Source organism: Hipposideros armiger, unplaced genomic scaffold, assembly GCF_001890085.2.
Source record: "Hipposideros armiger isolate ML-2016 unplaced genomic scaffold, ASM189008v1 scaffold_483, whole genome shotgun sequence".
Taxonomy (NCBI): Eukaryota; Metazoa; Chordata; class Mammalia; order Chiroptera; family Hipposideridae; genus Hipposideros; species Hipposideros armiger.
Genome location: NW_017731833.1, coordinates 283,343 through 309,983, shown reverse-complemented (window position 1 = coordinate 309,983; position 26,641 = coordinate 283,343). Strand labels below are relative to the sequence as shown.

Here is a 26,641-nt window from a genome sequence, read left to right as displayed (position 1 = left end):
CTGGGTGCTTGCTCGGCCACACTGTGACTGAAGACCACTTTTGTTGTTGATACGGTTAAAGTATTCATTGGCTCAGGGCCAGTCACAGCCATTTGTATAAATCAAATGAGCCCACAGTTCCACCTGCGCAAAGCACAATGTCCAGCCAGTCTCCAGACAGGACCCAGGTCAGCCGTTCAGGTGCTGGCTTTCTATGTCGGTGAAGCCTTAAAATTATTTTCTCTGCGAGTAACCCATGATCACTATGGGTAACTTATAATGAAGTATCCATGAGAAAATGGCTCCTAATTACAGCACCTGTCTCTAAAAGCGGTTTACTTTTTTCTTCCGCCCACTTTCTGACACACGCTGTCACACACGCTGTCAGTCATTGGGCCCTTCTCAGCGTACAGCTTGGGTCATGAACTATGACGTCTGAGCGTCTCCTTTGAAAGTCTCTGAAAGTCAGCAACTGCCGAAAGTCCCACAGATTAACAGGTGGCTTGTAATTTTGTCCTTTGGCAGGGAATGAGCAGGTGCATCTGTCTCCGGATAGGTTCCTGGGAAGGAATTCCTAGGCCACAGGCAGATTCTTCCTGAAGGCGCTGCCTGTGTTGCTGAGGCCGTTTTCTAGAAGGCCGTGTATGTCATCGGCAGCATGACCCGCACTGACTGCATGGTACCCATTTTGGGAAGATAACCAGATGTCCTGTATTCTGAGCACCTGTCGTGTGCCAAGTACTGTGCTCAGACTCCTATGTGTGTTAACTCACTGCTGACATTGACCCAGCGACACGGCCTTCATCCCCATTTCACAGATGAGGAAACAGACTCGGGAGATGAGGTACCATCCACAAGGTCACGGGGTTAGAAAATGAGCAGTCATCGCGACGACTGCCTTGGAATTGTCGTCCATGTCCCGGAGGTTTCAGACCTGAGATAAACGGGTAGCCGGGGGGCTGTGGTTCTGCTCACACAGCCAGCCCCTGTCCCATCCACCACGTCCCAAACCCTGTTCATTGTCTGAGGCATTGTGATTTCTCAGGCGATGACCAAAGAGTGGCTCCCAAGAGGCTGGCATTCAGCCCTTCCCCTCGAGCACCCTGCGTGTCCTGCAGGTGGGACCACAGGCACCCAGCGTTCATGCATTTCCCATCCTTGCCTAGCCTGGGTGTCAGAAGCCCTGGTCCCTCACGCCCCACGCTCCCAGGGATGCAGCGCTGACCGCTGCCTGAGCTGTGGGGTTACACGCAGGGACGAGTCTCCCGTGGCCAGGCCCTGCCTGTGTGGTTCGGGGCGAGGTGTTTCGCCTCCCTGTGCCTCCGTCTCTTCTGCTGTGAAATGGGGATGACAACAGAGCTGGAGCAGGACACTGTCACATCGTCACCTCGCAGTGGGGACGAGTCAGTGGTTTGCGAGACAACAGGATAGGAAAAGGAAGGTATTTTTAAACTGAGGCCCTACCTCAGTGCTGACAAAGGTGTGAAAGGCTCAGAAGGCAACGCGTGAAAGGCTCACTGCTCATGTGACAGGATGACCTTGCCCAAAGCCCAGGAGTTTTCAGTGGCTGGAACCTGGGAAGCCAAAGGTCACTTGTTCTCTCCTTTGCTTGTGGAATGTTAACTCCTTGGTGCCTGGTTCAGCCCTCTGCTGTGTTCCCCACACAGTTCTTCAGCCACCAGTCTCACTGATAGAAGCAAGACTCTCCCTGGAACCGAGCTGCAAGGCAGAAGCCTGGTTTCGTGACTCCACGTTAGGGTTTTAACAGGGCACTTTTACTACAAATGAAACTTGCTGCCTTTTCTCAGTCTTAGGTAATAACGTGTGTGGAATTTCTTACCAGAGGCAAGCTGCTGATGTTTGCACGCTGGAGGTGTCAACTGCTGGAAAAAACTAGTATTATTTTTTCACAAGGCTTGCGTGGCCAAACGTTATAGCTGAAGAAGTGACGTCATTTGGGAAGCCATTTTTTTCTTCTCGGCAGTCAGGCGTTTCAGTCTGGCACCCCAGAAACAGCTAGGTGCTGTTGAGTAATTTATATCAAGATGTTTAGGGAGGATTTTCTCGGCAGATTTTAATTTTTCCTAAATTAATTCACTGGTTCAGAAAAACAATTCTCCTTGAACCTGTTTTCGCAGTAGGGATTTGCATAACTTTTAATAATGCTTATCTGTTTTCTTTTTCTGTCCCCTTTACCTAAAATTCTCAGAAATCTCTTTTTTTTTTTTAATCCCACATGCTCCCTGTTTTTTTGTGTGTTTTTTTCTTGCAATTTAAAATTTTTGGAGAGAAAGTGAGGTAAATGTGTGCCAAACCCTTATAATTAAGAGGGGGGAAAAAGAAAAGTTTGTGGGGTGGAATGTGTGTGTGTGTGCGTGTGTGTGTGTGTGTGTGTGTGTGTGTGTGTGTTTTCCATGAGCTCATTTCATAATATTCTCTTATGGGGGAAAAAGTGTACCATTGGCTGCATCTGTTGCTGTGGTAACTGCTAGGGGTTTTCTTTAGAATGAGAGGCAAAATGGTGCTGTGAGATCCCTTTGTAACTTGGGTTTGGCATCCAAACCACATAAGTGTGAAGTTCCTGTTCCTGGTGTCCACGTGTTCCTGGATGGCACACGTCCCTCTCTTTACCTCCTGCTTCCTCGTTTGCAAAATGTCCAGAGTCTCGCCAGTGACCCTGGAAACCACACAGAGCAGAAAGTCTAACCGAGTGGCTCCGGCCCTCAGTGAAACAGTCGTGCCAGGGCTCTGGTGGGGACTTCCCTGAGGAGGGGGTGTGTGTGGACTGGTCACAGTCGCCTGGCCATTTGCCCTGTGACATCCCTCTTCCTGCCGTGATGGCTTCATGGGCCACCTTCTGTGACTTCCGTGTCTCACCCCAGCTAGACACCTCTCAGCGTCCTCCTGGGCCAAAGGGGATCCCCTTAGAGCATTACGGTGGTTTGCTGCCAGCCTCCCACCTCTGGGAGCTCTGCATTTTACTGAAAGGCCATCAACTAGAGCAGGGGTTGGCAAACTGCGTCTCGCGCGCCACGTGCCGCTCTTGGGGTACGTTCTGTCTCAAAAGTTTGCCGACCCCTGGAAAAGCCAATCCTGTCCCTCACAACAGTTTAAAAATTATTCAAGAGCCATAAATATATTTTTACAAATAAGGAAAATTTAAAGTAATATTATAATTGAAACTATGATCGTTTTATTTCCATTTTCCATTTTCCTTCAGAGCCACATGGACGTCCCCAAAGAGCCGCATGTGGCTTGTGAGCCGCAGTTTGCCGACCCCTGACCTAGAGGCGTCACTAGGTTGAAAAGGGGAAATTGCATGAGATTGCGTGTTACGGTCAACGCAGACGTGACCTTTTCTTTCCCCTTTTTCTTTCTTAGTAGGCTTTTAAAATTTGTGTTTCTCTTATGAAGCCATCCTTTCAGATCACCGTGCTCTCGGTGGCGGCTTGGGGGAGTGCTGATGGGCTTGTACTGGGGACACCTGAGCACCAGCAAAGCTTTGTCTTTGTACTGAAATGTGGTTCTCTACGCCATGAAGGAATGTTCTACTAAAGGCAGTTTATTTAAAAAGTACTTGAACACATCACAGCTTCCCCATTGGAAGCACTCTCAGAATGTTGACTTTACAGGTGGTCGAGGTCAGAAACGAGTTTCCTGAGCTGAGAGAAAACCCTCCTTTGCAGAACCACAGTGAGACACATTGGTGGGTGGAATGCAGAGAGGAAAGTTGAGATTTTTTTTTTTTATTCCCTGAACTTGCATTTAAAAATCAGTCCTCCCCCCTCCACTTCTTTCTCTCTTTTTTTTCCCCATACTAATTTGTCCCCAGAGTCTTTGCCCAGCAGCCTGGATTAAAACACAAGTAAACCTGGCAGTGTGGCACTGGGACGTTATATGGGGTGCCCTTAGCCCCCCACCACCCTCAGGGCCCCTCTGCCTCCCATCTTGTTTTGCAAACACCCTGCTTGGGGTCCCCAGACCTATTCCCAGAACTTATTAACGAATCCCTTTAAATTCGACTGACTGGTGTTACAGCTGCAGGTCTCTTCTAAGGACTCCAACATCTCCACGTTAGAGACCTGCAGTAGTTCGACATCTCTCCTCTGCCACTTAGCCTGACAGCTTTGTCCCTGGGAAGGAGTCCGGGAAATCCACATGGCCTTTGGCTTTTAGAAACTTCCAGATTGGGAGCTGGTCTGGAGTCCCGTAGCGTGACTGCAAGTGACAGAGCTGAGAGGACCCCGCTTCTTGGTGCTGCTGTGCCCGTGCCCCAGGGTTAGAGAACAAATCAAAGTTACATGTTCATCCATTTGGAGTCGTGGGAAAGAGTTGCTACAGCCCCTGTCCAGAATTCCTTTGATACCTATATATCTTTAGCTTTTTATTATGGAAATGTTCAAAACTCTACAAAAGATGTCAGAGTTTTGAGAACCCTCATTTGTGATGCAGCTTCGAAACTATCAACTTCGTGCCCCCTCTTCTCTCATTTACACCCCTTCTCACTCCTCACCTCCCATATTTCAAAGCAAATGGTTTCAAGTGTTACTTCTTCCATGATGCTTATTTTTTGATTGACATATCTGATATCGGCCACTAATTTCTATAGCAAAATTTTTCTTCATTTGGCCCATTATTTCTGTATGAAAGGCTTACCTTCAGCTTATTTCGTTATACTCTCTTACTCAGATACCTTAATATTTTCATAGGATCTTGGGAATCAACCCTGTGCTTCAGTAACATTTTTGTATTGTTCTGTGGAAGATGACCTGTAAAATTTTCAATTGGCCCGATTTTTATTGGCTTACCCCAAAGGGACTTTTGTGTTTGTTTCTGTCATTGTTAGTTGTCCTTCAAAATTAACATTCTACCTGTGTCACTGTGTGAGAGAATGCTTCAGATATTTAATATCCTAGATCACTGCTTTTTTTTTCTTATGATCCAGTTTCCTGAGAAAATATTAAAGAGGCGAACTTTAGAGTTTCCAAATGCTTTTATTAATTTGTTTTTTTTTTCACTGAGTGAAACTGAGCCAATTATAACTGAATACCCCTGTGCTTTTTTGAATATTAGTCGCTCAGTTGTGCATTAAATTCAGAACCTGATTTCAATATCCTGTTTGAATTAAGGGTGAGGCGCTCAGGCAAATTTTGGTCAACCGTTACTATGGAAACATCAGACCTTCAGGAAGAAGAGAGAGCCTTACCAGCTTTGGCAATGGCCCGCTGTCTCCAGGAGGACCCAGCAAGCCTGGGGGAGGAGGTAGGCTGTGTGGTGTGTTAACCAGCTGCACGTGTGAACCGGGAGGGCTGCATGTGTCTGCTGAGCAGGTTGAAACGCGAACAGACGCATTTGTGGCACAAGCGTATTTTTTTGCAACCTGTTCTGTCATTGGTTTGCCATCAAACGGATGTCTCAAAACATCTCTCTGCAGTTAGATATTGGCTAAGCCTGCCGCCCCGCCCCTCTTTGCCCTCTGGGTGACTTCTGAGTGACTCAAGGAACTTGATTTTATGGCGTGTTTTCTTGTGGTCATTAGGACTCACGTTGTCCCTGCAGATGAGCACGATATTGGCAGTGAGGATGATGAAGCTGCCGTGTCTTGTATAGTCATCGAGGACCAAGGGCTATCCTAAGCCTTTGGCATGCCTTGTCTCGTTTGCTCCTTCAAGTTACCCATGATGGGGTAGCTACTGTCATTACCCCAGTGTAACAGGAAATGGAAGCTTGTTAGTGAGGGGGCTACAATTCGAACCCGGTGTATCTAATTCTAATGCCCATGCCGAGTGCCTCCCCAAACTCTTATGGGAGTCTGTCCAAAAAATAAAACTCTGTATAGAAATCTTAGAAACAGATCCTTAAAGCGTTCCGAACCATGATAAGCACAATTATAGGCAGAAGTAGCAGAAACACTGACCTGCACTGTGAGTTTTGTTTTTGTTTTAAGAGGACGGGGAGCTCAGTGCTCGAAGCACAAATGTAGATTGCCTGATTTCTTGTCTTGCAGTGATTCCTGGTGGGCTCTGTAGGCAGCACAAAAATACTCGGTGCTGAATAGATTGATCCCAGCAGCTTCTGAGGAGGGGTCTTGGGTTTCTCACTAGATGAAAACTTGAAGCAAGTCTGCTCTGTTTGTGGAACGTGCGAAGCTGCAGTTCTCAGGGCGTCCCCAGAACAGGACCTCAGCTTTTCCTCCACGTTCCCAGTGATTCTCAAGCACAATTTGTTCACACATTTCTTTGCTTTCTGTAGTGAGGTCATTCAACAAATACGCGAGGCCCTGGGGAGGCATCGTGGGGGGCGTGACATGCGTCAGAGGCAGATTCTGCTCGAAGCAGCTGCAGAAAGATGTGCATCCCACCTTGCACTGTACACCTAATGCCATGACGCAGCAGAAAGGAGGTGGTGTTCGAACTGAGCTCTGCAGGGAAGGACAGGGATGGTTTTCCATTTTCGGAAGTTGATGGTTCAGCTCTTGCCAGTAACGGTGCCAGGCAAGTTCTCAAACAGGCACTGTCCACACACACAGAATCCATCCCACTGAGGGCCATAGCCCCCTCTTCTTAGGGGGCTATTCACGGCATCTGGAGGTCACCAAGGTTGGAACTCCGTCTATTCTGCTTACCCACCACCCCCAGCTGTGGCTCTACGCCCAGCACTCAGTAAATACCTGCTGAATGAATGAATGAACAGCCACGGTATCTGCAAGGGTGAGTTTGGGGCTAGGATGGAGTTGTTTGAAAGAGGGCTGAAGTGATCATTACAACCTGTGCTTTCTTAGGGTCATTCATAGAAGGGTTTAAGTTTGGTTTCTCTCTTAAAGCAGTTCTGAGTAACTCCGCCCCAAGTCACTGTATTTTAACCTAGAGGACAGTCTTGGCTTGATGCTTTAGTTGCATGCTGGAAAAGTACTGTTCTTTCCTCATCTCAACAGCCTGCATTCAAATCCCATCTCGGCTACTTATAAGGCGGGGCTCCCTGGACAAGAGACTTCATCTCTGTGCTAATCAGTACCTTCCATGTGGAGTCCTTAAGAAAGTTAAAAGAGAGAATCCCCTCAAGGCATTTAGTGCAATAAGTGTCGTACACAGTGATATGCAGTGAATGTCAGCTGCTGTGGTTGTGGTTAATGAGAACAATGTTCCATCTTCCTAGGGGGAGGTTCCGGGTCCAGCGCCATGAGCAGGGGGGAGATGAGCCTGGCCGAGGTTCAGTGCCACCTCGACAAGGAGGGGGCCTCCAACCTGGTCATCGACCTCATCATGAACGCCTCCAGTGACCGGGTATTCCACGAGAGCATTCTTCTGGCCATCGCCCTTCTGGAAGGAGGCAACACCACCATACAGGTAGGAAGGGGGCATGGTTGCTGGTGCCCAGGCGGTGCCGGGGCTCTTGTATGACACAGCTCATTCTTAGAGCACCCGATTCTGTTGTTCTGGAAAGTGAATTCTGGCGAACCCTTGCTTTGGTCCATCAAGTCATAATTCAGACTTGGTTCCAAAACATGAGTTAACACTTGCAAATTGATGAAACGCGGAGGGTGGGCAAAGAAAATTGACCCAGGATGTGGGTCATAGTAGGTACTCCATAAAAGTCTATTCAGTGACTGATTGAGTGAAGTATGTTTACGGTTTTTATCCACAATCACAGACAATCCCACCACAAGATGACCAGAAAGGCGTGTGTGTGTGTGTGTGCTGATGAGATTTAATTTTTATATCAATAGACACTGTAGCTATTACTGGCTATAAGTTTCTCTGCCTTTCGTCTGAACAGTTCAAGAAAACCAAACCAATATGAACAAATAGGGAAAAGCCAGGCTAGGTTGGTCAAAGATAAGTAGATGATTTTTTGTTAGCTGGGCATGGTATATATTTTGAAACAATAAAAACTAGAATAGTAGTCCTTGAAGCATTTTTAATGAATTTGCATAATATATACATAACATAATTTTCATGTAGAAGTGGCAATTAAAATGATTCCTTTAAATATTTTTCACACTCTCTTCCTCATGCACTCGCCTTCCTAGGCGCTCTGAATAAGGGTTTACTCAGCTGTGTGTACATTTTGATAATTGCTTTATTGATATACCTTACAATTCACCCTTACGTATGTATTTGACTTGACATCATATTCTTGGTCTTGAATTTAAATCCAGAGCCTGGACTAATGAAGCCTTGGTTCTTTGTGCAGATTAGGAAAGGGCGCTTCTCACTGTGGGCAGGTGTGCCCCAGGCCAGGGCACCTGCCTGGGCAAGGGGAACACAGGTTGATTTCAGCCCCACTCCCTCTTCCAGCCAGGCACCCTGCACCTAGCACGACCTGCACACCTGTCTGTGGCTCTGCGGCCCCGTCTCCTCACCCTCCATCCCCAGTCACCTCGACACACACCTGTCAGGTCCATCGTGACGCACTGCACTAAGCTGAGATTTGTCTGGGTTGTCACACGGGCACCTGAATTGTAGCGTGTTGGGACTGGTGTTTGGTTTTGTCCCTTGGGAGTCTGACCGCAAGCGGGGCATGGGTTCTGCGGGCCTTCTCGTCCCTCACTGCCGTCCCCGTGGTGTCTGGTGCCTGTGCTGGGATGGAAGCAGGGCTGAGACACTCCTTGAACCACATGATTCCAGTAACTAGATCAGTGAACTAAGCATTTATTAAGCGCTTTCTGTGTACACAGTTCTCTACTAGGGAGCTACAGTGCAGTGGTTTCCAGACGCTGGAGCCAGCCCGCTTGTGAGAACTTTCTCCAGGCATGGCTAAGGGTGAAAAACAAGGGCAATGTGGTGAGTTTTTCCTTAACCAGATATATCAGCTTGAAGGACTGGAACCCTTTTTATTCTGAGATAGTCGCCACTCCAATTTTTTTTCTTTTTTTCTTTTTTAGCTCCAGTCTTTTCTTTAATGAAATGGTGTTGATAGTGGGTGACAGTTCTGGTTTGATTTTTCCTCAATTGGCCAACTAAGAAGTTGGAAACCCTAAGTTATTCCCTCCCCTCCCCAATTTTTCTTAAAGCTTTGCTAACTTGAGAAATCCCAGAAGCCTGGTCTTCGGGAAGTTGACAATCTAGCAAGGATGCGGGATGCCTTGACACGCACATAGGGAGCTGTCTCAATCATGGGTAGGGCCTTCCGAGAGGCAGGGGCTATCGATACTGTGGCCCCTCTGAAGAAGTAGTGACGGCTGTGCAAGGCGTTGCTGACAGGCTTTTCTGATGAGGTGGCTTTGAAGGAGGGCTGTGGGTCTGGAAGGCGGGACTGGGCACGGAGCTGGGCCGTGGGAGAGGAGGCCCAGAGGCCCAGAGCGGTAGGTGTGCTCGTGAACCCGGAGCAGAGCGGACGGGGGAGGTGGGAGGAGCCCAGGGCATGAGCTGGGCTTTGCACAGTGGCCGGGCAGCCCTCCCAGGGGCCTCGGAGCTGGCCCTGAAGGACTGTAAACCTGCCAGTCAACTGAGGAAGGCGGGGCCCAGAAGGAGACAGTCTGACCCATCGTTAAAAAGTTAATCAGCAGTCATTCAGGGGCGAGCTGCTGAGAGCCGGAACGCCAAACGAATCCATGATGGAACTGGTCGTCACCGGGGGAGGATGCTTGCTGGGAGGGACACAGGGGAGCCTTTTGGGTTACAGGAGATGTCTACATCCTGGTCTAGATGGTGGTTGCCTGGGCGTGTGTGTGTGTTTAAACTCAGTGAGCCACGCAGTTTAAGTAGGTGCGCTTTACTGCACCTAAGTTGTACCCCAATAAAAAATTTTTTTAAATGGGGGAGAAAAAGAGATCCTGAACCCAGTGGGGTACGGGGGTGAGGCACAGGATCTCATGAGTGGAAACTCCAACACCCCCTGCTCCAGGCCAGTGCCCAGATCACTGAAAGGTTGAAAGGTAGTAAATGTTGGGGGTGGCACCTGATGGGCTGCGGGAGCTGAGGTTGGAGGTCCCAGTTGGCTGTCAGAGCTTGAAAGAGTCTCAATGGCCGCAGGAAGACACCGTTAATTAAGGAGTAATGAAGCGTGCTGAGGCTGGCTGGCGAGATGCCGTGTTTTTCACAGTGTACCCTGATGGGGATGGCAAGGCATCCAGAATCTGTTTTTCCTCCAAGTTCTTTATCTTGTAAAGTAATTATGAATATTAGTTTCATGTTTTCACACATTTCTTACTCATATGCTCAGGCTCCAGATGAAATGCCATGGTTGCGCTCCAGCAGTTCAGCCTCTCCGGGAGGCAAGCTGTCTTCTCCCGAGGGAGGCAGTGTGCTCATGAGTGGGTGGGCCTGGGCGTGGGGGCCTGTGCGCTGCCAGGACGCGAGGGCAGGGCACTGAGGGCGGCGCTGAGGACCCGCGCCCGCCTGCCCCCTCCTCCCCTCCTCTCCCCTCCACCCCTTCTGTCATCTCCAGGGTTAGAGAGGAGAAGCTAACCCTAACCTACCACCTCATTAGAGACCTGTGGTTCCAAGAAAATGTATTCCAGCCTCGAGTTGACACATGAGATCCCCTTGGCCCTGAGCTGCTCTTTCTGGAGAAAATGATGTGGAACTCTGGTTGTCTGAGGCCAGTTAAGGACACAGAACCTGAAGCCCCAGGGGAAGTGATTCAAAGTTTCGTCCTGCTCTAGAGAAGCCGGTTCAAAGTGGTCCGTGACCAGCTGGGAAGTTAGTTTGAGTTGGGCTCAGACTGCCCTTGTGGCCGTTAATGATTGCCGGTGCGCTGTGACCCATTAAAGGTGGGGTGGGTTCCAGCTGGAACTCACTGCCTGTTATCACTTCCTGTTCAGTGTGAGGGTGACGTGTTGCAGTCCCAGGAAGGGAAATTGGTCTGTGGTCAGGCGGGCTTCCCCTGGCAGCACCGCCCCCCGGGGTTTGGCACTTGTTTCTCACTGAGAACCAACGAGGAGAATGGGACCGCCTTCCAGCCCCGTTTTGTGTGGGATGAGGGAAGTTAGCCCTGGGTTTCTGTTCCTGTGTCGAGCGAGTGTGAGACCTAAGTGTGGGCTCCCGGGGTCCTTGCAGCTTTGAGTCAGGACTTCGTGACAATTATTAGATATTGTCCCAGGAATTCTTAGAACCCAGTCACGGTGGCTGGCTGGTTCCATTTCTGAAGTCTTCCCTGGCCTGTGAAAATCATTACAGTGATTGGACAAATGATGGTCCGTCCACACAGCAGAATACTACTCAGCAATCAAAAAGGATGAACTCTTGATAAGGGCCATAATCTGGGCATGTCTCAAAGGCGTGATGCTGAGGAAAAGAAGCCAGTCTCAAAAGGTGACACTGGGTGGCTCTGTTTTCATGGCATGCTCAAAAGGACAAGACTGCAGAGAGGGGTAGCGCAAAGGAGTTTTCGCGTGATGACACTGCTGAGTATCATCCTTTTGATGGTAGCCACACAAATCTACACATATGTGACATTTTGTAGAACTATACTCAAAAAAAAGTCAGTTTTACTGTATGATCATTTAAAAATTAACGTAGAAACCATGATGATGATGACAACGGCCAACATTTACGAAGTGCTTCCTGGGCCAGGAACTGGTTTAAGTGCTTTTCATGTGTCCTCTCACTTAATCCCCACAACCTCCCTATGAGGTACATGCCATGATTACCCCTTTCTATGGATGTGGGGACCAAAACACCCAATAGTTCAGGAACTTACCCCAAATCATACAAGCAATAAGTAGCAAAGCCAAGATTTGAACCAAGGCAGTTTGGCTCCCCAAACTCCTCCTTGCCTGAATTGGCTTTCTTCTTCGGGATGATGGTGAAGACCTGAGGACTATGGCAAGTACTCTGTAAAGGAAGATGGCTTTCTCCTTCTCCCACAGTAACTCCTGTCATCTCCACAGACAGAGGTGGAAGTGGGCCAGGGTTCATGGAAGTGGGTTCATGGCTGCCGAGCCCAGTAGACAAGACAGATGTCTTGGACGACTGTGTCCGAAGTCCTCTCACTCAGGCTTTCTCACCTGAGTGTCCCAGCTGTGCTGTGAGGTACGCAGGGCATAGGTTGTCCCCGTCACAGAGACGAGGAAACAGCCCACTGCGGGTGATGACGTACTCAGAGCCCCAGAGCTTCACAAAGCCCTGCTATATTTCCTGTGCCTCTTGAACCCTCCTCCCTTACCCCATTTTAGTTGTCTTATCACTGAGTAACTAACCATCTCAGGACTTAATGGCTTACAGCAATGGCCCTTCTGATGCCTGTCATGTTTCTGTGGGTGTGGGCTCAGCTGTGTGGTTCTTCTGCTCCACTGATCTTGTCTGGGGCTCCGGTCATTGGGCTGCACTGGGCTGGAATGGCCAAGGTGGCCACTTAGATGGCTCTGACTCGAGGTGCTGGTGCTCAGCTGAGAGCTGAGCTGGGGTTCTCACCTTGGGTCTCATCGATGTCGCCTCTCCCTGTGGTTTGGGCTTCTTCGAATGTGGTGGCTGAAATCTAAGAAGTAGCATTTCAAGAAGCAGGGACTAGAAACTACCAATCCTCCTAAGTCCTGGGCTTGGAACTCTTAGCACAATGCGTCTGCCTTATTCTGTTGATCAGAGCCAGCCATGAAGCCAGCCTGGCTTCAGAGGGAGGGAGGGGTGGAAAGTTCTACCTCTTGTCGTGAGGAGGGGATGTGTGTGAAAGGTGGGGGCCACCTTTGGAGACTGGCTCCCCCACATCACCACCGTAATTGGTTGAGCACCTACCATGGGTCGGTCTAGCCCCCACGTTGGGTGCTACCCAGCTGCAAAAAATGGAGACCCCGTTGTCTCTGCAATGAAGGAGATTGGCTTTCCCTGGAAGTTCAACCCCATCTTTGCAGAAGTGTCAATTCATGTCCTTCCCTTTTTGGACAGTGTGTGAAAATTCAGCCCTGACCTTGAGGCTGAGGTCACTAGAGACCATTGCTCTTCAGAAGTTCTGAACTTGAGTGCGCAGACCATAGAGGGCTCAGTGTACGGGAGTCCAGAAATAAGACACACGGTCTTGCCAGGCACCCCCACATAGAGCATTTGCTCCCGTATTCCCTTGTCATCTGTCACGTCATCGCCTAAAGCCCTGAAGTGCCTGAAAGCCAAATTTAGACTATTTCCTGGCCTGGCATAATGGACTCCTAGGGATAGTGTTCCCAAGACTTCCAGCATCTCCTGTCCCTGCCCTGGCTTCTCTGATGGTAGTAACATCTGAAGATGGATATTGCCTCTAAAACTTCCCTGACCTTAGACTTCATGGTGAACCCTCTGCTTCTGGGAACAAGGAGATGGTCCCACCGCCCCTGGGTCCCCCGGAAGTGGGTGACGCCATGGAGCCATGGGATCAAGCTTCTCTTAAGAGTGACTCCTGCTGTCTTTCTCCCCACTTGGGTGCCACCCCCTTCCTGCCAGCCTCCCAGAAGAAATCTTTCCTTTCTGCTTGATGTTTTTAGTGGGAAACTATAAAATAAGCATTTGCTTATGAATTAATTCTTGGCACACACAGGGCTCTGTAAGCCTCACGGCACTCGCATATCCGTCCTCCGAGTCCTTGCCAATTTCTGTGTTCCTTCCTCCTGAGATGTTCCCACCAGCACCCGGGGGAAGGTCCCTCGCTTCCTCTTCCTTTCGGGAGAACAGAGCTGTGCTCACCTAGGGAAGAGGAGTCAGGTACATCTTAGAACATATGAGTGTTTAAGGTTTTGGTTTTTTTAAGCAACTACAGGTGTTTGGGGATATGTGTGCTGGGGTGACCACAGGGAACCTCACAGTGAATTAAGCAAACTAGATACAAAAAAAAAATCAGGGGGACTGATTGCTTCCTGTTGCAGAAGCATGGTGAATTTTGCATGTCCGATGGCTGCCCACGGGTATTCCTTTGCCAAGTCTAGCCTCCAGACACACCCCGAAAGGGCTGTCTTTTCTGCACGTACACAGCTAGAGTTGGAAGTACTCTGTCAGGAAACGGGCTTGCAGAGGCAGCTGAGGGGCCCACGTCAGATAGGAACTCTCCCACCCCTTCCAGAAGCACCGCCAGTGTGAGGGTGGGAGGAACATGCTGGCTGGGCTGCCTCTGACCCGGATAGCAGAGGGTGAGGGTGCTTTGGTTTTCCTGGGCCAGCTTGTGAGGCTGAGCAGCCTCGATGGGACAGGGCAGCCACCCTGAGGAGGTGGAAAAGGTGGTGTGTGAACAAGTTATGCAAAAGGGTGTCGTTTCTGGCAGGGCCTTCAGGAATGAGTCACTTCTGAGCTGTGATTTCTGACCTCAGGTTTTGTCCATGTGGGAGTGCGTGCAGCTGGCAGTGGAGTCAGAAGGTGCTTTCTCGGGCGTGGGATCTGTGGGCGTGAAGAGAGGAGGGAGGCCGGTGGCCTGGCCCCAGCCGGCTCCCTGGAGACCGTGCCCTTCAGGGGAAGCCTGAACAGCGAAGCCGCCGCCCGGGCTCCAGGAGGCGTGTAGACTCTGCCTCTGGGCCGTCCTTTGAGCCGGCAACTCGGTGGCGTGGGGTCAGGCGCTTCTGGGGAGACCGCCTGGGAGGGAAGCCTCGGGCCTGCAAGGGAACTTGGCCTCCGAGTGGAAATGCCTGGTCGGAGTGCCAGCTCTGCCCCCTGCCAGCCCGGTGACCTTGGACTTCCTCGGGACACTTTGAATCTTAGTTTTCTCATCTCTAAAACGAGGGTTAGAAAAACCGAGGCCCGCCTCCTGCAGTTGTCGAGTGCATTCAACAGTAACATGAGCTAAAGGGCACCGGCCAGCAGATGCAATGGAAGCCGCGAGTGTGGCACAAGGGAGGCCCGGGGCAGCCCTTCCACGGCTCTCAGGGCACAGTCCTCGTCCCCTCAGCCTGGCTCCTGACCAGAGGGGCCCACCTCACGGTTGCTGGGATAGTCAGACCAGGTGGCTCACAGAAAGTGCCTCCTGCGGTCTCAGGAACATCGAAAGATCTTCAAATGTGGTGGTGATTTTTATTAGGAAAACTTGCATTATTTAAAAGTGGGTTTCATTTAAGTTTGGTTTCTGTCAAAAACCCGACTTCTGATCTTTTGTTTTCATGTAGTGGGCGTGGGGGTCTGTTTTGTGTTGGGTTCCCACGCAGCCCACCACAGTCCGGGGGCCCACAGGCTGGGAGGCCCCTGGCCTCAGGTGCTGACAGGTGCTCTGGGCGGAGCAGAGCAAGGGCCATCCCGTCGGTCACTCCGTGGCTTTCAGTGCTCCCTCACCCAGGCCTTTGCCTTTTCTTCCTTTTTTTGTTCCAAATAACTCCTTGGACCTCTGCACCTTATCCTGCCTCTCCATTTCCAGGGAACTCGCATGTCATTGGACAAGGGTCTTTTAGGGTTACTGGTCTAAACCCAGATTTTGAGGTGGAAACTCAACATGCAAACATGGTTCCCTTTTTTGGAAATAGGAGACCCGAATGACTTCTCCTGAAAAGGAGAGTGACAAGCCCCACAGCTCCGTCCTGGTCATCCTGACTGCCACGCTCCAAGGGATGGCTGGCTCTGTGTGGCACTGCAGGGCAAGAAATCGGTGCAAGGGCTGTCCACGTTCACGGGGCTCCTTGTCACTCGGGTCACAAGAAGCACAGCCCTGCTGAGGTGGCCTGAGGGGACCGACAGATGCACCCTGCTTGTGCCTGGAGAGGCATTGGAAAGTCGGCGTCATTTTTCTTCTTCCCTGAGCAGCCAAGCCAGCAGTGTGGGCAACAGTGGACAGTTCTGTGTGTCTGCTCTTCAGTCTTCTGACAGGACTGAGTGGTTGGGGGGCCATCTTCCTTCCTTCCTGCGAAATCCACATGCAGGAATTCGTTTCTAAAAGGAGATGTCTCCAAAGTTTGACTAAAGCGCAGAAACAGGGAAGACTTGAAAACAGCGGCCCGTTGAGCCGTCATCTCATTGTCTCCTGAGTTCCCCCTTCGATAGCTCAGCTGGGAGAGCGGAGGACTGAAGCTCCGTGTGTCCTGTGACAGCCACAGGGCACGATTCCCTCCTTTCTCTTCCTGCAGGCCTAGCAGGCCTGTGTCTTCCCAGCTTCCCGTAATGACTTCTGGGAATGGACCGCCTCTTAGGACCTTTCGGGTGACAGCAGTCTTCTCTGCTGCGTGTGACGCGAGTCCAGGGGCTGGCACACTGTGGCTGGCATTTCAACTCCAGCTGGCCGGACTGCTCTTGTAAATAAAGTTTTATTGGAACACAGCCACGCTGATTCCTTTAGCATCGTGGCTGCTCTCACGCTACAAGAGCAGTGTACTGGCTGTAGCCGAGACCGAGTAGCCCACAAAGCCTAAAATAGTTGCCATTTGGCCCTTTGCAGAAAACCTTCGCCCGTCCCTGAGTTCTCCAAATCTTTGAAATCTAGATATTAACCTGCTTAAGGAAGAGAACCATGGCTTTCCCGTCCGCCTGTGCTCTTCAACCCCTGGTGCAGTGATGATAGGTTCTAGGTAAATATTCAGCAGGTGACTAATACCCTGCGCCACGAGATATAAGGGAAATTCAGGGGAAAAAAGGGCTCTGCTTTTTCTTTCCATTTGGGGAGTTATCTCCCCTTTCCTTCACTGCCTCTCCTGGGTATCCCATCATCCTGTTTACCACCGATCAACACAGATTAGTATGTGCGGCTCGAGAGTCCGGATCCCTGAGATGGCAGAGTTTCGTCTGTCAGGCCTCTGACTGCCCTGCCCAGGGCGCGTTTTAAGTGACTCACTTCTGTATGGCCTCCTGCAGAGGTTTTCCTAGTGGCAGACGAAGGGCCTCCTGAAACGCAGCGTCTACACTTACCTAAAATACCTGAAATGTTGAAGCCTGGTCCCCACCTGTTTGTCATCTTTTCCTCCAAACTCCCTGGGTGATTCATCCACTCATGTCACATCCCGCTGCCATTTACATTAACAGCTCCCAAAGGCTCCACCCCTCTGCAGGTTCCAGACTTCGGTGCAAATTCCCGTGTGTCCCCCCGTGTCAGCTCCCCTCCCCCACCGCACCTGCCCTGTTGGATTCCGCCTCTGGATCACTGGATTTGCCGCCGCCACCCCTCCGGGTCCCCAAGCTAGAAACCGTGATGCCGTCAGCCTCTCCTGCTTTTCCTCAGGAACTCATTCTGTGCCCACTCTATCCGCCAGGACATCTGTAGTCGGCATTCAGTGAGGATTTACAGGGAGCCAGACAGTTGGCCCCTGGAGGTTACGTGACACGCCCAAAGTGGCCGGGCGGGTGAGGAGGAGCTGGGACTGGCAGCACCTGCCCACGTGGGGTCGTCGGAGTTCTGAGACGGTGCCTTCCACCTGGATGGCGGAAATGGCCTCCCCCCGCTCCTCCTCCCAGCCCCGCCTCTGGGCATTTCTCTTCCGCACCGCTCGCCGTCAGCCGCGTCCCCTAGCCGGAAGCCTGACCACCTCAGTCCCTGTCCTGACAGCCTCCTACAGAGGACAGACTCCATTGCCGCCCTGACGCCATCCCCTGGTGCCCTGTGTGACCTGGCCCCGCCTGAGCTCCCACACTCTCACCCCCACGCTCAGTGTCCGCAGCTGCACCCGCTCGTTTGCCAGTCATATACGCAGACGCCCCTGCTCCGTGTGGCACGAGCCCTCCTTTCTTTTGCCAGGCGTGCTCCCCAGGCGCGGTTTGAAATGCTTCCCACTCTGGAAACTTCCTCTTGGTCCCCGGGGTGGCGGGGCTGGTCTCTGGCTCTGTAGCAGCCACCACACTTTAAATGGAGGGTCATTGTCAGATCCAAGGGGACAGAGACCAAGTCTGTGTTCACCCCGAGTTCCTAGAAAAGTCGCCACATGTGTTCGAGGAAGGGAACTCAACCTGTACGTAATGAAACCACGTAGAGAGTCCTGCTCTGGGGGGTTATTCTGGGAACTGAAGGCGATAGTATATGGAAAAAACCCCTGTCAGCACGGTGCATGACACACAGCACTTGCTCACGGTGCCTTTCGGTGGCAAGTCTTCCTTTCCACGCCAGCGTGCTTCCTCCCGGGGTCAGGACTCTCTTCCTCCCCAGCACCTGGACCATGGGATGCTCGATAAGTGTCCGCCGGCTGAACCGAAGTCCTGACCCTCTGTGGCGACCCTGTTCCTTGAGCCTTCTTACCCTTTTCTGAACACAAACTTGACGATGTGAAAACGTGTTGTCAATGGTTGTTACGGTTTACCAGGGACACCTTCTTTACGTGTGGGAAGGGGTTAAGTTTGTGTAAGCCCCGGGGAAACACCTGCTGTCTATGTGGAGAACTGTCCCGGATGCGCGATGGGTCTGTTCCCTCGTCCATCCGTTCTCCTTAACGATCACATGGACAGAACTGAGCGCAATGAAGACCAGAACCTGTGAGCCCGTGAGCCAGGAGCTGGCCTCAGCACTCTCTCCGCTTGGTCTCGCGTAGTCTTTGTGGTGATATTATGGCGTGGGCAGGTACTGCCAGGACCCCTTTTTGCTGAGAGGGAAATAGGGGGTTCGGGAGGTCAGGTTACTTCTCAGGGTCACAGAGCTAGCGCGTCGTTGCATCCGCGCTGGTTTCCTGAGTTGTAGCCCCTCCACAGCCGCCTCCCCGTATGAGAAGCCTCCACCAGCTTCTCTGGCACAGACGTGGCCCACAGCCCCTCCCCGGGGACTGAGGAAACAGGCCACCGACCCCCGCAGGACCTTGCTTCTGTTTGTTGGGCAGATTAGAATTCGTGGCTTTGTTCTTGGTGATTCTTTTTGTTAGCGGCTCCTCGTGGAGGGCGCTCAGCCTTCCGGAAACCTCCCAACACAGCTTGTGGGGCTGGTCTTTGCTTTGGTTATAGGATCGGCCTGTGAATGACAGAGCAGGAAGCCGTGAAAGACTTCTCCTTTGAGGCTGAGTGTCTCATTTACCAAATAAAAATGATACGTGCAATACGTGCTGTTTCACTTCCAGGCCTGTGGAAAGCAGGGACACGGAAACTCGCTTGGACAACTTCTCTGTGGGCGAAGGGCAGCTCGCTGAATTAGGGCTCTCACGTGTAGACTAATGATTTTATCTCTTGCTTACATCTAAAGGGGTGTGTGCCCTTGGCATGATGTGAGGCTTACTGGGGCTCAGCTCACTGGATTCTTTAACACAAAGCTCAGTGCACTGGGTTCTCCGCACATCCGAGCCTTTGGTTGAATAGTCCTGTTTGGAGAAGGAAAAGGAGGGGACTTCTTGCCTTGATAACGTGCCTTTTTCTAGGGCAGGCCCGGTGCTGGGTGCTCTGATGTCTTTTATCTGGGCTAGGGGGGAATAGCCCCAGTTACAGATGAGGGAGCCAAGTCTCAGAAGAGCCAGGGGTCTTAGCCACAGACACCCAGTTAGCACAGCTGAGATTTGAACCCAGGTCTGTCTGTCTCAAGAACCTCCCGACTTTCTACCATGCTGGATAGCCTTTATGTGTGGGCAGTGTCGGGGCTGGTCAGTGCCACCCCCCCCCGGCACTGGGCATGCTGAGGGGACAGGGTCTGTCTTGTTGCTGGGTGGGGGTACGAAGAGCTGATTACTTGATCTGAGAAGTAAGTGGCCACTGCTTGGTGATCCAGTGAATGTTGCAAGTAGACGTACAAGCTACGCAATGGAAGCAAGTTGTTTATATAATGTGTGAGTTTTCCTTTAGCTTCCGCTGACGGCCCTCCTGTGAGTAGCTTTCTCTGGTCGGCAGTGAACTTGTCCCTGAATAAGAAAGGCTCCTGCCCTGTTGCGCTTCTCTGAGTTTTCTGGAGCTCATGTTGGGGGGTGGGGGTGGGGGCAGGGTAGTGAGCACTAGGGTGCGTTGCAGATGGCTGTTGCAAACCCCTCTACTATCTCCAATTAGTGGGTGCGTGTGTGCGCTGTATGCCTGCCTTGTATTTACAAGAGGAAGTATCCTGTTTAATTTTATTTTCACACCCAAAGCCTGGGTGTTAAGAGAACATGGTGTTTTGACACTCCCTCGGTTATCAGCTGCAGACCGGAGGTTGTATATTGTCACAGACAGTTTTCTGAGTAGATTTCCACATTCGTTACCTGGCAACACGGCCGCTTCGGGCGGTGGATTGGCTCCTACCGGATCTGCACTCTTCAGACTGTAGAAGGTAGAGCTGGTTTTCCTCGCAGGAATTTAGAAGAGGGGAGGGCACGGGCTCCTGGGGTTTCATGACAGATGGCCGGTGGGTTCAGTGACTGGCCTGGGGCTGGGGTCAGCAGCAGACGTGGGCCCTTGTCCTGCCTGGATTGATGCGTTATTGTGCTGCTGACCACCCACCCGTTCTGATGAGAAAGGAAGTCCCGCAGTGGGAATGACGGCCATAGCATCTCTTGCTGGGGTCACCCTCTGAGCTATTCCAGACCCCGGCAGGGTCTTTGGTTCAGCTGCTACGATGTATTCAAACCACTGTGGATAGAATTGGAACACTGAGTGGGGCCTGCAGGTACACTCAGGCCATCCTAGCACAACTCCCCACCCCCCTACCCCCCCGCCATGTCCCGTGGGTTTAACCCCTGTCCCCAGAAGATGTTTGCGTTGGAAACCCTTGTATCATAGGTTTGAAAGTTCTCTCAGTTGAAGCCACACGTTCTGAGATGCAAAACAAAACAAAACAAATAAAAAACCTTACTGAGACCAACGGCATTGAATTCTCCAGCACCTGTAACATTTCTTGAAAGATGCTTGAGAGGGAAAGTTTCCATGGTAACAGTTTCTCAGAGTTTTGTGGCATCAACAGGTTAGACAAGATGGCAGAGCAGTGGGGTTCAGCAGCAAACCCCATAAGCTCACACCCCTTTGAAGCGACCTTCTGGCGAAAACACCAAAGCCAGGTTCTGTTCAGAAGCCCCGGCTGGCATGGGGTCTCCCAAGGGTGGGCTGGATGCCAGGGCGCCAGCGTGTGTGTGTGTGTGTGTGTGTGTGTGTGTGTGTGTGTGTCCGTCCGTCCCTCTGCGCTGCTTCCTTAGGTCTTGGTGTCTCAGAGGAGGCAGCCTTTGCAACCTACGGACTCACTGCCTTGCTTGTTAAGAAGGAAAAGGACAGCCGGTTATGCCGGGAGGTAGTTAGAACCCATCCGTTGGCTTTAAGTGTATCTGTGTTAAGTGCTGCGACCTCCTTTAGAAAACCCAAGAAGCCGTTTTATTAATGGTTCTTGGTTTGGGGGTTCATGTTCTTCCTGGCCTCATCCCGCAACGTCTTAGAGGAAGCCACAAGACTCCTTAAGATTCTGTTTTATAGCGAGAGAGTAGATACATTTTTTTTATACCTAAGGAGGGCTTGACCCCAAGGGTTACGAACTTGGGCGAATGCCCTGAGTACCCTTCACTTAGAAATTGATACCCTGCTGTTTAAACTTGAAGAAGATCCCCAACCAGATTAAAGCCCTCCACCAGCCCGCCAGAGATAAAAACAAGGTCATGCTGCATTTTTTTGGTAAGCACAGGAATCAACAAAGAGATGTTATATAACTTCTATTTATATCCTCCTTGCTCACTATCTGCAGGCAGACAAGAGCCGCTGAGCAGGGATTTAATGAGCTCTCTGGGTTTGCTCCCCTTCCTGAGCGGGTAGGAACCAGCTTGTTCGCAAGTGCGTCAGCAAGCGCTGGCTGCGGGTGGGCGGCCGGGTAGGTGGACGACTCGTCACCATGGAGCCGCGCGCAGAGCTTACTCCCCCTTCCCTGACTCCTTGCTTCCCCCTTCTTTCTTTTTTTTTTTTTTTTTTAATCCATAAGCATCCTTGTTTCTTACACCTACTCAAGGTTCTTGGACCTGTCACCGGAAACAGGGCATTTCTCCTTCCCCACTGAGAGCATCCATTGTGTGGCTTCAGGTCATTCAAAGAGTTTGGGCTAAGGTGGATTTTTCCCCACCCTCCCCTTTCCCCATGGTTTTTTTTTTTTGGTTTTTTTTTTTACCTCCAGTGCCTCTGTTCTAGGACCCTGTCCTAGGGGCCTTTAACCTCTGCCGGTAGAAGCTGACTTTTCACCACTGGGTCACCCCAAACCATATGGATCTCGTGGCCAAAGGGCACACCGTGGCCGTGCCCCGAGGGGAAGCTCTGTCTGTGTCCCCACACGTCCTCCTTGGCGCTTGTGCCCGGCCAGGTGATGGTTCCTATCTCATGGAGCACATGAGGAACTAGACGCACATGAAAACGAGAATGTGTTTGTCCCACAGTCAGGATTCCTGGGGCTTAGGCCACTTCTGTCACCTGAAGGTTGACATTACTCAGCTTGGGTTAAAAAAAAAACCCCACCAAAATGGCTGCCCCATCCAGTTCTCAGCTGGGCAGCAAACCCCGTTCTGAGAACCAGGCGGTGGGTGGTGGGTGGGGTGGCAACCCCGGGAGGGCCCACCTGCTCCCTGGCTGCTGTGCGGGCGGCCGCAGAGCCCTGCGAGCTGGCCTGGTGGTGTCAGCCACTTTCCCACCCTCACAGACGTGAGTAGGGAGGGTATAATGAAAGTTTCTTAGAAAAGCAAAAGCAGTCCCCTGGAGGACAGGCTTTAAAAAAAAAAAGTCCCCAAACCCACCCCAAGAGTTGTGCAATTCTTAATAGCAGTAGCCTGTTTGAATAATCAGAGGGAGCTGACTTCCCCTGCCAGCTTTTGGTGGGGCATCTGCATAAAATATCCCCAGATTCCAGACCAAGAAGGTAATTTTTTTTTCCCTCTGAGTAGCTGGAGGGACTTTCCCTTTGGAACTCTTCCAGTGGCTTAACTTCATGGTTGAGACTGTGTTCTCATTAGAAACTTCCAGCAGCCTGGGTCTGACTGTGGGGGCATTAAAAGCACCTCGTACCCAGGGCGGACGCCCCAGCCCCTGAGAACCTAACTGACTCACAGCTGGCTTTGGCACCTCTGCCGTGGCCCCTCCTCCTCACACAGAAACCTGTGCCCACTTACGTTTCCTGAGGTCCTCTGAGTTCCTTTTTGAAAGCATCAGGGGCTCTCTTGATGTTTCTACCCGTTTCCTATGTCTGGGTTTTACACTTTTCATCAAGATGTCCCAGACGCTGAAGGGGATAGTCCTGCAAACCATCTGACGTCTTCAAGCCACTTTTTCCCCCTTTGAATTCAGGACTTTAGAAAAAGTTTATGTTGCTGTTGGAGGAGGATGCGTTTCAGTTGCAGTCACCACACAGTGTTTGAGAATTGCGTTTTATGAGCCTCCTTGCAATACCAGCCCACAGACTGTCAGCCAGAGCTTGGAACCACCAGGTCAAGGGAGGGAGCCTGGTCAGAGATGGTTGTCCTCCCTGCTCCGTAGTTAATAATGCAAATATCAGCGAGGCCAGAGGGTCAGCAGCAGGTAACTAGACGGATTAAGGAGCTCCAGTGGGCCTGCGCCATCACAGGCGCACAAACCTGATAAGCCTGTGAGAGGGGAGAAGGCCATGCCTGCCACCCTCGCGGGTGTGTGGCAGCTGCGCCTCGCCATTTGGCAGACCTGGCTTTCACACACAGGGCCCTTTGGTTATTGAGTGAAACTTCAGCTGCGGTAGATGCAAAGCTCGACTTGGTTCGAGTTCTCTGGAATTCCTTCAGGACTATTGTGCATTTATCCCAATAGCAAATATTTTTTGAGCACCTACTGGGTGCCAGGCTCCGGATGAATTGGCCATGATACAGTCAAGGATGCGATCCAAATGGGCCCAGCCATCTAGGAGCCTACAGTCCAGTGGGGGAGAGGGGTCCTAAACCAGTTAATAATTACACAAACACATTGCGAGAAGCTTGAGGGGGGCTGCGGAGTGTCGGAAGGAACCCTCTTAGGGAGGTCAGGGGAGGCTTCTTAAGGGAGGTGCCGTTAAGGCTGAGACCCAGCAAAGGAGAAGAGGCCCAGCTGTGCGGGGGGTGTTCAGGCGGAAGGGCTGGCACGGGCATGGCACGTTGCAGGAGCTGGACAGTGATCAGAGCATAGCCACTGAGAGTGGGGGCGGGGGCCATGAAATGACCGCTGGACCCAGGTAAGACGCTTGTCACCAGGTGGGAGACTGGATTAGGTGATCTCCACGGACCCTGCCAACCCCGAGTCAGTGCTTCTAAAGGGCACCAGCTTGGCTCGGGCCATAACCTGCCTGGGTACCGTGGCGGATGCCAAGGCCATAATACACTGCACAGCACTTACACAGATGAGTGCTGTGTAATTCCACCCCGCCATCCATCCACTTGGCCATCTGCACGTCTTCCTGTCAGGCCCCCAGGATGTTCTCTGTGCCAGATGGAAGCCACCCGACGGGCCAGACCCAGGGAGATGGGCCTGCAGGGCTGGGAGAAATGGAAGTCTGGGGGCGCGTCCTTTGGGGGCCAGCCGGGCTGCAACCTGGTTGTTGGTTGGATGGCGCGGAGGACGGAGGGTGGCTGCGGGCCCCATCAGGAAGGACTTGGCTTTGGTTCGTGTTTTGCTCTTTGTCAGCCAGTGTCCTTGCCCCCGGCGGCCAGGGTGTGTTTATGCTGCTTTGGATTTTATGGTCGAGTGGATTTGTCACAGTTTGGCTTGTTGAGAGCAGGGAAGGGAAAGTGGCAGGTATAAAATACCGACCAGGTTCCAGGCCTTGTGCCTGTGTCACCGCCATCCTGCAGGCCTCTCGAGTGGTGTGTGTTGTACTCCATCCCCATTCCAGGCGAGGAAGCTGAGGCCACAAGTTGAATAGTGACCTACTCGTAGTCAAACCCGCTCGGTTCCGCCGTCACGCCGTCCGTCTTTCCCCACCTTGCGAAGGACGGAGGGTGGAGAGTCCTGTCTCTGAGCCCCTGTCACTCTGCACAAACACAGAATCTGGGTGTGCAGAGGAACAGTCTAGATATCAACATAAAGCTCGAGTTGGATGCCCTGGGGAACCATGGAGCTTTGAGGGCAGGAAAAGTCAGTCAGCGTCAGTTAATTGACCCTCAGGCAGACAGGACAGAAATAAGACCAATGATCAGAATTCCTAGCCTTTCACTTCCTGTGTCAGCCCTCTTTCTGGAAGGCCCTGATGAAGGGGGAAGGCACAGCCGAGGCCCTGCCAGGCCCTCGGCAGGGGATCCACCTCCCGTGCCTGAGGGCTCTGCCCCCTGGGGCACTGATGGTCACTCTCCCTGCACCTCCTGCTTCCTTCGTGTTCAGGTCTCATAATACAGGCTGGAGCTTACGGAGAAGGTCTCTGTGGCCTCCCTGTCACAGATGCCATGGCACGTCTGTGGGCGAGGTGACATGGGACCTGAGAGAGTCACCTGAACCACCGGGAGATACGTTTCGTTGAATCATAGAATCGGCCCTTGGAGGCTGGCGTGCGTCTCATGCAGCTGCACATGCGCATGAGCATGCATTTCATCATCTCTTGTTGAGCAGATGTCTGCAGGCTGAGAGTCCAAAACCTCCCCGAGCGCTTCAGCAAAGTCCTTACTGCGTCCCCCCGAAGTCCTGCCTGCTGTGTCCTGCCCTCCTTTCCTGTACACCTCATGCTCAGGAGCAACCGAGATGCCTCCTTGCACTTGAGCAAGATTCCCAGGGAAGTCCCCGGACCAGTCCTCTGCCCCTGAAGCAAATGCCGGTTGGCATCTGTTCCACACCTCGCCGATCACCTGTGTTCTTCTCTGAAGGTGGTTTTCCTCTTCCTGTCTTTGGCTGGAAGAGACAGACCGCTGCCAGTGACCCTCACAAGATGCAGGCCTCTGGCACCTGTATGCAGGTTTGAGAATCAAGCCCAGAGAGACTTTGGAGTCTCCTTAACATCTGCCCCTGGGTCAGAGGCCCAGGGTTCTCTGGGGTGACGCCTGACCTGCCTCCCTGAAATCTGTTGGATTTTACTGTTAAGCATTGCTGGGCATGTGATGGCCGACAGTTAACCCTCACATACAGGGGCTTTGGAAGATGACGCCTTGAAAAGAATTGTGTTTTAGGAAGCAGAGTTCATTGGTTGAGATGTTGTGGAGGGCGGTGAGAAATGGTGAGTGTTGTGAGCCGCATCAGGCAAACCAGGCTGCTTGCCACCTCGGGTAGACTTTCTGCGCCAGTGCTCGTCCGTGGGCACTGGGAGACAGGAAGGAGGGGTGTTAAGCTTCCCGTCTCAGGAGGAGAGTGGTTCATGTGACAGGTTGGATTTTGCTGCTTGCGGAAAATGGAATTAATTCACCTTGAACAGCATCGTAAAGATGCACTGCTTTGACCTTGACCTTCCCTGGAGCCCAGGGTCCAGATTAATTCCAGAGAGGGTCTCCCATCCTCCACCCTTCTCTCAGGCACTAGGGATCCCTGATGAGCCAGAGAGACTCTCCGTCCAGCCCTGACCTGGCAGAGGGGTCACAGCAGGGTTCATGTCCACGTCCTCGAGTGGTGGCTCTCCAGGGAGGACTTTCTCAGGAAAGTGAGGCTGACATGTGGATGCCTCTCCAGCCCAGACTTACTTCACTTCCTCGCTTCCTTCTTTCCCACTTTGAAGGTTATATTATTGCTGAACCCGTTAAAGCTGGAAATGTCCTCAGAGTAGCTGGTGGGCTGAGAGTTCCAGATGTTTACTGATTAAAACCCATCAAACCAAAAAATTTCCTTCTTGGAGTGAAGGATAATTTATACCAGGGGAGTGTGTGATTCCCGATGACCGTTTATTCGTTATTAGACTCGTTTCATACATCATACTTTTCCTGAAGTCAAGAATGGTTAAAAATATTGGGAAAACAGTTCATGTTGCAAGATTTGGGACTGTCCAGGAGGGTGTGACAGAAAGCCCATATCCTGCCTCTGGACCTATTAACCTTTGAGAAGCAGAGGCACAA

At 51.6% G+C, this 26,641-nt stretch overlaps 1 protein-coding gene across 1 annotated transcript in view; it reads left to right on the top strand.

The window, feature by feature from the left end:
• ITPR1 (inositol 1,4,5-trisphosphate receptor type 1) overlaps nucleotides 1–26,641 on the top strand; it is a 304,897-nt gene that overhangs the window by 198,810 nt on the left and 79,446 nt on the right. Inside the window, exons 40-41 of the mRNA XM_019667129.1 lie at nucleotides 5,109–5,241; nucleotides 7,135–7,325. Of these exons, the coding sequence (XP_019522674.1) occupies nucleotides 5,109–5,241; nucleotides 7,135–7,325 (324 nt within the window). The remainder of the gene's footprint in view (nucleotides 1–5,108; nucleotides 5,242–7,134; nucleotides 7,326–26,641) is intronic.